The sequence below is a fragment of the Ipomoea triloba genome, chromosome 13 (assembly GCF_003576645.1).
Source record: "Ipomoea triloba cultivar NCNSP0323 chromosome 13, ASM357664v1".
NCBI lineage: Eukaryota > Viridiplantae > Streptophyta > Magnoliopsida > Solanales > Convolvulaceae > Ipomoea > Ipomoea triloba.
Genome location: NC_044928.1, coordinates 898787 through 909185, shown reverse-complemented (window position 1 = coordinate 909185; position 10399 = coordinate 898787). Strand labels below are relative to the sequence as shown.

Genomic DNA, 10399 nt, shown 5'->3' with positions numbered 1-10399 from the left:
TGATGTTAAAACATGTTGTGCATTTGCTCAATTTGATTTAGTTGAGAATGTGATGTGAACTGTGACAAAGCATGAGAAGCTGCATAATCATTAATTGGTTCCACTAAGCAAGAGTTATCTTCTGTGGTCACATAAAATAGTGCCTAAGAATCATCTTTCTTATCTAAAGGATTTGAAGAAGAGTGGTGTTTCCTTTGCATATGGTATAAGCTAAGCTCTCTTAAAACGCAATCAGGGGGTGACCACTTGTTGGTTTTACAAGTAGAGATGCATACAATTCTCTGTCTACTGATATATTGAAGACATTGATACTCTCTGAGCATGTCTAACGTGTGCGACTGCACAAGACCCTTAATTTTTGGGGTCTCATAGTGCACTGGTAAATGCATGTTTCTCCCATTTGGCAAATTATTCTGTGACACCTTGCAAGGTGGAGCTGAGTCTAAAATACACAATTTACATACTAAATGCTCACAATTTATATACTGAATGTTCACAATTTTTTTTTTAAAATGTTCACAATTTACATACTGAGTGTTTACAATTTGAATTGTGAACATTCAATATATAAATTATGAACATTCAGTAGGTAAATTGTGATGGGTCTAGCTTGCAATTAAGGTGGACCCAGGTCTATGGTATATCTATTGTCTCCATTTTTTTGTGAGCCTTACTCATCAAACTCTTACACATATCTATTATTTTATTCACTTTTTTTTATAATTAATTAATAATTTCAACTTTCCAATTATAATTTTGATTTTAAATAAAAATAAATTTAAATAACGAAATAAATTTAAATAACGAAAAAAATCGAAAATAAAATTTAAATACTATATATACCAAAAATTAATAAAATTATAATTTTTAAAAATAAATTTTGGCCTTTCATTTAATTTTTTTTTTGTTAAACACATGGTTGAGAATAAATGCACAATAAATGCATTTATTCAATGTTTCTCCAAAAGAAAATGTATTAGATTACTTTTCAATAATTTGTTAATGTATTAATCAACACATACCGGTTGGATACTATCTACAAATTAAAACATACAAGCATATAAGAACTTGGATTTATTGTTCCATAATCATAAGAGTATAAGACGCGACTTTTGCGAATTTGGCTACGGTACGTTTTCATGCTTCCCATGATTCTTTAGCTGCATCAAACAACAAAAATGACTAAATATCATAACGAATATGTATATGCATGCAACATTGAATCCGAGAAGCTAGTAAGATCAGAATATTAGTTGTTAAACCATGATGCACACAGCTGTGTGGGTTACAAATAAAAAGTGTATTATTTGTGTATATAAAGTACATTATTTTGTATAATCCAATAACATACATTCAGTATGCAAATAATATACTTTAGTATATTAAAAATGTACCTTGTATTCATTGAAAGTATATTATTTGAGTACTGAAAATATATTATTTTGTGTTTATTTACAACATAAATAGTGTACTTTTAGTATATTAAAAATGTATCTTATATTAATGGTTCATGAAAAAAGTTGTCGATATTAGATGGTTGGATACGGGTAGTCTAACAATGGATCTTAGCCTAGGCCGATTACGATTCGAAATTTGAGTGACACGACAACCCACTTATGGAAAGTACAATTACAAAATCTTGGTCCAATTTTAAGATATCACTTTCTTTATAATTTAGGAGATTAATTGCCCAATTAAAACATACCTTGTTGAGAAAGTGCCCAATTGAGATCCTGTGAAACTTGCCACGCAAAGTACCCAAGCAACCCATTCTCCTTAGCATACGAAACCTTGGCAGAAATAGATTCAACATCATCGTACCCGATCCACGTTGTTCCAGCATAGCAATAATTCGACACAACCGTAGAATTATACCCCTCCGTCGCTCCGTTTTCTGCGATGAATTCCTTTACATCCTTGTACGCTATATTTCCGTCGCCGATGGCCGGCCCGTCGGCCGGGACCAAGAACCCCGGATTACCGGCGTCAACTAACTTCCACGCTTTCCCGTAAAACGGCATGCCAAGGACCAATTTCTCCGCCGGAACCCCCGCCGCTATCCACGCCGTTATCCCGAAACTCCCACTGAACGGGCCGGAGGGATCGTAGAGCGCAGAATGTGCTTGCGTGAATTTATACCAGCTGGGGTCGTAGAAATCGTACGCCATGGCGTTTACCCAATCCAAGCTTCTCGCTATGGCCTCGGCCGGGTAGTCAATGGAGTCATCCGACGCGTTAACGATGGTGGATGCGTAGTAAAACGCCGCCGTTATGAGCAGCGCCGCCTCGCCGGAGCTGGATGCCTCGGCGGCCACCGCCGCGCGCCATTCATCTAAAAGTGAGCCCAAATCCGCCATTTGACCCGGCGTTCTCGGGTACTCCCAGTCCAAATCCAGCCCGGAAAACCCGTTTGACCGCGCCACCGCGATGGAGGAATCGATGAACGATTTCCGGGAACTGGGTTGGCTCGCCATGGCCGGAAAAGTGTTGGGGTCGGCGATATTTCCGCCGCCGATGGATAGCAGGGTCTTGACGGACGGGTTTTTGGCCTGAACTGTGGCTGTGAATTGCGAGAATGATTCTGAGGAATCGGAGGGAAGGGTGACCTCATAGGTTTGAGAATCAACGTTGGCAAATGCACAGAAAAGGTGAGTGAACAAAGTGGAATCTATGTCGGAGGCTGCAAGCCCGCCATCTGCCAACCAATATGCTCCGTTCACTGAATCTTGCCCAAAGGATGTCTGAAACTCAACAATAAGGACAAGAAGAAAGAGGTTAAACACAGTTTTGGGAGCCATTATCTATCACAACATGCAATGGGGGATAAACAAACTATTAGAGAATAATATAATATTCTGAACTTGTTTTGAGTACTAATATTCGTGAACTTAGTCTAGTATAGTGTTCTTATAATTACTCTATGTCTAGTTGTTTCGGTCCCTAGTTGTTTCGGTCCAGTAACTAATTAAGGTGATCAGTTTCATCGTTGACCAAATTAGAAAACATTGCACGTAAGAGAGCAATAGTCAGAAGAACGTCATGGTCAAGGTATTGGCCGGGTTTATAGGATTATCGTTATCACTTAAATGGAAAAGCCAAGAAAATTCAACTTGACTTCAGTTCAATCTACATTACATATATAAACATTCCACAATAGCTACGTAAACATTACTGAAATTGACGCCCAAGCCACGGACTTAGCGTATACAGATGTGATCTTGACGTATAAACTTAATCGCTAGGTCTGACAAAATCAGTCTACTCTTAAAACAGTTTACTGATTAGATCAGTTTGTAGTTCAGAGACCTAATTATAAGAAATCAAACATTCATAAGAAATAGTAAAAAATACAGGCAATTTAGTAACCCAGTTTGAAAACATCATTCTTACATCTGGGGCTTCACTTTGGTTGCCCAACTCTTCATTGAACCAATGTTAAAGAAGTATACCAACAATACAATTGAGTTCACATGGCAAACTCTTGGATCTTTGTCAAATCTTCATCATTCGAGTTCTGCCTTGAAGAGTTGTCAAGTTTGCAACCTCCTTGTGTTGAGGCTCCCCCTCAATAGTTGCACGTCGTGCTTGACTAGAGTGGATTCTTGCCCATCTTCTCGTAATGAGTGTTTCGATCTTGAATCAAAGGTAGGCTTTGTCAAGATATCTTTTCAGCTTAATTAGAGTATGGGATGAATTCTCTGTAATATCAACAATCTTTTGATAGAGATGACATTTGTATTTATATAGCTGCTGGAATCTTGATGCAGTTGTAACTGAATAACCGCTTCTGAACTAACTTGATTGTACCAGTGTAATTCCTAGTTCAGAGTAAGGTCTTTTTATCTTAGAGACTTCAGACTTCGAATCGTCCGAATCATCTGCTGCACTAGTACAGACTCTATCTATGCTAAGTACAATCAGGGCTTAAACTCTTTAAACTGAACTATCTTTTGATCCATAAGTAGAGTATTTGATTGTCACGAAACTTATAACCCGGGAGTTCTTTCCAAGAAATACTTCTTTTAAGATACAAATACTTTTTATTAACAATTACTGCATATTATTAGAGCAAGATTATTGGTGTTTTTTAAAAAGCTTTTTGGAAGATGGAGATCCTTTTTTTTTAAAGAGTAAGATGGTGGTCAATTGGCGACCATTCACCACTCCCGTGGACACGTGTAACAAGTGTTTAGGCTATTCTTATCCCTGTAAATATCTCTCATTTTTTAAATAGAACCCACTTCTACATTATAAAATTTGTAAATTCTCCATTATTTATTCTGCAATGCAAAAGGTGTGTTGCTAAAATTCAAAAGGCTACTCAAAGCAGCCTTTTCAATTAGCTTTTTGAGAAAAGAAATTATACCAAACAGCTATCAGCTAACAGCTAATTTATCAAACAACTTTCTACAATCAGCTAATATTATTAACAAATCATTCATTCTAACCCAAACAGCCAACCCAATCAGCCAACAATCATTTATCAAATTGGATTTTATTTTTCTTTTCCTTCTCCTGCTTCGTCGTCTGCTACGCACGCTCGCCGATTTTTTTTTTAATGATTTGCCGGCGACCTTAAGGGACGACGGATGAAGATGGTGATGTGATGAAATCTCTAGAAAAAAAGATTTAAAAATTTTCAAACTTTATAGTATAAACTTTACATTTGTAATATAAATTTTTTGCACTTTATAGTATTTTTTTTTTTGAGGGAGCACTTTATAGTATATACTTATGCACTTTCAGGCAGTTTAAAAACATTGTGACATTTTTATAAATATCTAAAACTAGTATAAAGTAGTACTGTCAAAGCGGGCCAGACCGCCCCGTTAAGCCCGCCCCACCGCGGGCCAAATTTCTGGCAGCCTTTTGCGGACCGGCCCGTTAGGCCCGCAGGTCAAAATTTGTGTAACCCTAACCCGCCCCGCGTGGGTTCACGGGCCCCGCGGGCTTTTCAACTTCCTCTTTTTTTTTTTTTTTAAATAGAAATATATATATTCACAGAATGTGAATATATATATTCACGCGCTGTGAATATATATATATATTCACATGTGCTGTGAATATATATATATATATATATATATATATATATATATATTACATTTTTTTAACTTAGCCCGCGGGCCGCGGGTTAATTTTGGCCCGTCCCATTAGGCCCGCATTTTCGCGGGCCTATTTTTTCATGAACCTAACCCGCCCCACCGCGGGGCGGGTGCGGGCCAGCCTGCGGGCTTTTGCCCACTTTGACAGTCCTAGTATAAAGCTTGTGTACTTTTGTAGTATAAAACTTTTCCACTTTGTAGTATAACTCTTTGCACTTCAAAGTTAGAGAAAATTACCAAAATGTCATCATATTTTTTAAAATTTATATTACTCTTTGCACTAGTAGGCTTTATTTGGCATACATAGCTTATAAACTAAGCTAACTTAAAATTGAAAACTTAAAAACTACTTGATGGATTAAATTAACATGAGTAGGCTAAATTACTTAACCCAAAAAAAAAACAATTAATTAATGAACAAGGATATAGTAAATGGTAAAGACAAGAAATGTTTGTCACGGAGACAAAGAACTGTATTGATACTTTTGTGTAAAGCTATTACAATAGATTGGATAATGTCTTAACAAGATAATTATGTAGGAATTTATATTAATCGACTTCTAACCGCCCCTGAAAAAGGGAGAGTCGGTTGTAACAACTTAGACCGCGTCCGCTCGTGTAATACACAAGGACAAGGCTGCCCTAGGTCGCCCTCCGAGCCGTCCTCGCTTCTCTTTAGATCGGTTTGCATGCCCAGATCCATCTCTAATATATCTATCATCAGTCCCTCACTCTTCAAGTTGTGATTCTTTGCCAACGAAGGATCCCGAGCCAAAATCCAACTCAAATTTACGAGTATAATTATTTGTTGTGACCCCCTTTTTCCTAGCCGAATTTAAGGAGATTTTATCACGATGGGAACTCCCCTTTTACTAGAACTCGAGCAAGTCTTGTACTCCTTGGTCCCGTGAATGAAACTTTTGATCTTCAACTTCCACCTTACTCCCTTCGTGTGTCTTTACTTGATCGCTTAGCTTCCTCTTGGCGTGCTTCCTCGTCTTGGGCGAGCTCACGAGTTAGCCTCCTCTGCTAAAGAGAGTCGGGCTCGAGGCCGCCTTTGAGAAGTCGGCTACGAGCCTCCCATGCTCATCTTCTTGGACCTGAGGAGATCGAATTAAGCTCGGAGCTAGGCCTAGCCTTAATTTGAGGAGGTCGGGTTGAGCTCGGAGCTCGATTTATATTTCTCGTCATGAACTCAATTTTTATTATTATTATTTTTTTGTGTTGGTGTTAGTCATTTTTTAGAAAGATTTATCCTTGAACCGAAAAGACTCTTCCATCCGGCGATAGGCAAGGTCGGACCTCATACCGTCCCAAGGGCACTAGCCGTTTGACAAAGGTCATGTGACCTCAAGCCAAAAGACTCTTCCGCTCGACGGTAGGAGAGGTTAGGCCTTGTACCCCCCAAGGGCACTCCTGTCTGGTGGTAGGCAAGGTCGAACATCGTACCGCCCCATGGGCACTAGTCGTTTGACAAAGGTCATACGACCTCGAGCCAAAAGACTCTTCCGTCTTGTGGTAGGCGAGGTTGGGCCTAGTATTGCCCCAAGGGCACTAGCCGTTTGACTAAGGTCATACTACCTCGAGCTAAAGGACTCTTCTATCCAGCGGTAAGTGTGGTCGGACCTTGTACCGTTGATGAACATTATTTTTATTGTCAATTTCAATAAACTATTTTTCGTTCATTTGCTTTTTTTTAATTAATTATGTACATACTTTTGCTTATTTAAATAAATATTGTTGTTTTGGTTTATTATTATTATTATTATTATTATTATTATTATTATTATTATTATGTTAGTCTAGTATTTTAGCCCTTCCCAAATTTTAGTCGTCAATAACAACACTGGCCCGGCCGCGAGATGAGGGGAGAATAGCGAATCAGAGTTTCGATCGGCAATCTCCAAAAAACTTGGTCTTTGGAGAGTCCGGTTCATCAGCGAACGAACAAGCACCAAGATCCTCCGTTTGCGTTGGATTGAGTCGTCTACGAACTGAGAGCTAGAGCATATTACGGGCGAGCTGGTTGTGGCTTGGTGTATAAAAGGGGAGCAATCCTAATCAGCGAAGACAGACCCGACCTCAACACCAAAATCCAATCTTCGGTGAATTCCGGAGGAGATATCAATTTAATTTGGTCGGCGGCAAGCCTGTTTCAGCAGCTCTGTACGTCGCGGCGGCGGAAATCATTCACGGCGATCTTGGCAAATTCTGGTCAGCAACGCATTTTGGCAATTTTTGTTTCTTTTTTTGGTTTTGCTTCCTTTTGCCTACAGTTTATTACGCACACTGTTCAAATTCTCAATTCTCAAATTTGTAGGCTTGAACATTAAATTGTGTAACCTAGATTATAGTGCCTATTCCTCAAGTTTTATTTACTAATTGAATTCACTGTCATTAAAATGCCTTGCTAATTTCTTTTGCTTTAGGAACATGAATATTAATCCTCTTTGACCATTCTGAATGATTTAAGTCTTTAATATTGCCAATCGATTATATTTTATCTTACGCTTTGTGTTGGGATTAATTGAGTTGAATCTGGCCAATTTAACTGTTATTAGTCTAATTGAGAGAATTAACCGAGTACAAATCATGCCTGTTAATTCTAGGCTCGATAAGATAAAAGGATAAATAATCTAACTGTCTAGTTGGGTTGTTTATTTGGTTCTTAAACCCGGGTATTCCGTAGTTCTTTTAGGCATAATGGGTTTTAATGGTTTGAATAAGTGTTCTATGCATATGAACTGTTAAAGCACGTAACGTACTCTGGACGCCATACGGAGTAGTTATATTAGTAAAAGAACGAACCTTTAATTGATTGACAGTATTAGACATAAAATGCAGGATTAGTAATGGATTTTGATTCATGTTCCTAGGCTTTTCTAAACTGATCGATATTTGTCTTGCCCTGTTGGTTACTAAATTATCTGACATCTCTTCTTGAACTTTATTCCTTTACTTTCTTAAATTTTGTCCGTTATTTCTTTTGCAATTTCACTCTATTAGTTCTTATTTAATTTAATTGTCTGCAACTGGATCATCATTTTGAAATCTTTAGAATTTATTTCTTCCAATCATTTTTTTTTTCAATTTTATAAATTGCATAGCATTAATTCCCTGTGGGTTCGACCCTTGCCTTGCACGCTAAACTACAACTGATTCGTGCACTTGCGAGAACTTATTAAAATTGTCCATCAACCGTCCCAAGGGATGTGTTGTGGGGTCCATCACTACTAGTAACTAACTTATTAAAACGTTACATTAGAGTAACATTATTTCAAAATAAGATATTCTATATTATTTTAAATTTTTTATGTAGTTAGTTTAAAATAAATTATAAACTCTAAAATAAGCTCTATTAAAAATAATCATATAAACGTAAGTACTTGTAGAGAACTCTTGCACTTTGGTGCGTGTTTATTTAATCAAAGTCAATACTATTTGTTTGTTAAGTTGTGTCTTACATTTATTTATAATTATTATTAATAAATGAATTGGACCATTATATTTCTTCTTTCTTAAATATTACTCTACCTTTCATTGACTTTGTTGCAAGATTTTTTAGTAAAAAAATTAAAATTAAAATTTCCTACTAGTTTCTGATCTAGAGATCTAATCTTTGTCAACTATCAATTACGTGACAGAAAGGAATTCCAATCTAGGATAGACATGAGCGAAGAATATGTGGTGTATAGTTCCTATCCTCGCTCTCAAATGTAATATTAAGTTAAGTTAGTGGGTGTACACTTCTACGTAATAACTCACAAATATTTTATGCAATAGTTTCAATCAAAAAAGTATTGTAAGAATTGAACCCGCTGTGATCTTCTAATATGAAAATCATACTCTACCTATTTAGTTACATTTTTCGAAGTAAAAAAAAAATATTATTTTGCTTGGTGTGTTTGGAAAGCAGGAAAATGACTTCTGAAAAATGGGTCATTTTCCAGAAAACAATTTCATTTTCAGTGTTTGGTCACATTCTGGAAAACTGTCTTTATGTGTTTGGTTCATTTTTGAAAAAATGTATAAAATTGTATAATTTTACATTTTAATTATTTGTTAAAAATATAAAATAATAATAATAATATATAAAATAATAAAATTTCTTTTAAAAAGTAACATATATGACCATTTTGGTCAAAAAATTGTTGAAGCCAATTCCAGAAAATGACTTCTGAAATAAAAATTCAGAAGTCATTTTCTGAAAAAATGACATCATTTTCCTTGGTCAACGAAAATTGTTTTCTGTTGACCGCATTCTCCAGGCACAGCTAAACACCAAAAACCCAGAAAAATGATTTCTGAAAATCATTTTCTAGGCTACCCAACACACCTTAGTTTAAGCTAGTCTTCCAAATTTTCATAATGGGCCATTGAAATATGGCATTTCTTCTTTGTTTCTAAGATCTCTTGGGCAGCCCTAATCCGATATTTTAGTAGCCATTAGATGATCAGAGCTAATCCAATATTTTATTAGCCATTAGATGATCAGAGCTTAGCCCAAGAAGTACAAATATATGACTGATCTATCATATCTTTATATCCGATCCATATCTAATATCTTATCCACAAACTATAATTAACAATCTTTACGAAGTTTCCAAGCATTTGTAAACAGTTGGCTAAACAACAATGGAACCTTTGACTTACAGTTTTTTCCGATGAAACTACAAATTTCATAATTTAACAGATGCCAAAATAGCAGCCTTTGACCCGATCTTAGATTCTTAGCCGCCCATCAACCTACTTATTATTAATGGAGATATTAAAAACGACCTAATAATAGAGACCTAAGATTTGGGAGTGCCTAGACCAAGGTCTAAAAAGATAGCCCGAGCGGTCAAGGTCCAAGACCCGGAGTAGGCCTCTGAGGCCCAGAATTATGGGGCTTGACTTAGTCTCACAGGCCTACTGCATGGGCCTCGACTTAGTCTTGTGGCTTACCATGACTTTAGGAAAGTTTGTTAGCACATGTCTTATATAAATATTGTATTGTATTGCCATTACAAATCATGTTCAATTCCTCTACAAGACATATCATCTATCATCATGAAATCATTGTAATAGCACTTCACACCTATTGTATTTGTCCTAACACAAATGATCAATATAATTTGTATCCGTGACTTATCCAATTATCATTTGGCTATTACATTTTCATATCCGTTATTCATTCTTAATTATTGGATTTAATAATTTGAATCACCCGAGTTAATTAAATCTCTCATTGGTGCTTTCATTGAGAGCTCGACATACAAACTCGAGCATGCTCCTTAATCGACATACGAGCT

The 10399-nt window shown here is 36.5% G+C and overlaps 1 protein-coding gene across 1 annotated transcript; it reads right to left on the bottom strand.

Annotated features, from left to right (window-relative positions):
* Positions 1–985: 985 nt before the first annotated feature.
* LOC116002580 (class V chitinase-like) lies at positions 986–2877 on the bottom strand. Its single transcript, XM_031242745.1, has 2 exons — positions 1706–2877; positions 986–1160 (listed from the first exon to the last, which is right to left on the bottom strand). Exons 1-2 carry the CDS (start codon positions 2796–2798, stop codon positions 1138–1140), a joined length of 1116 nt encoding a protein of 371 aa, XP_031098605.1. The 5' UTR covers positions 2799–2877; the 3' UTR covers positions 986–1137.
* Positions 2878–10399: the final 7522 nt, after the last annotated feature.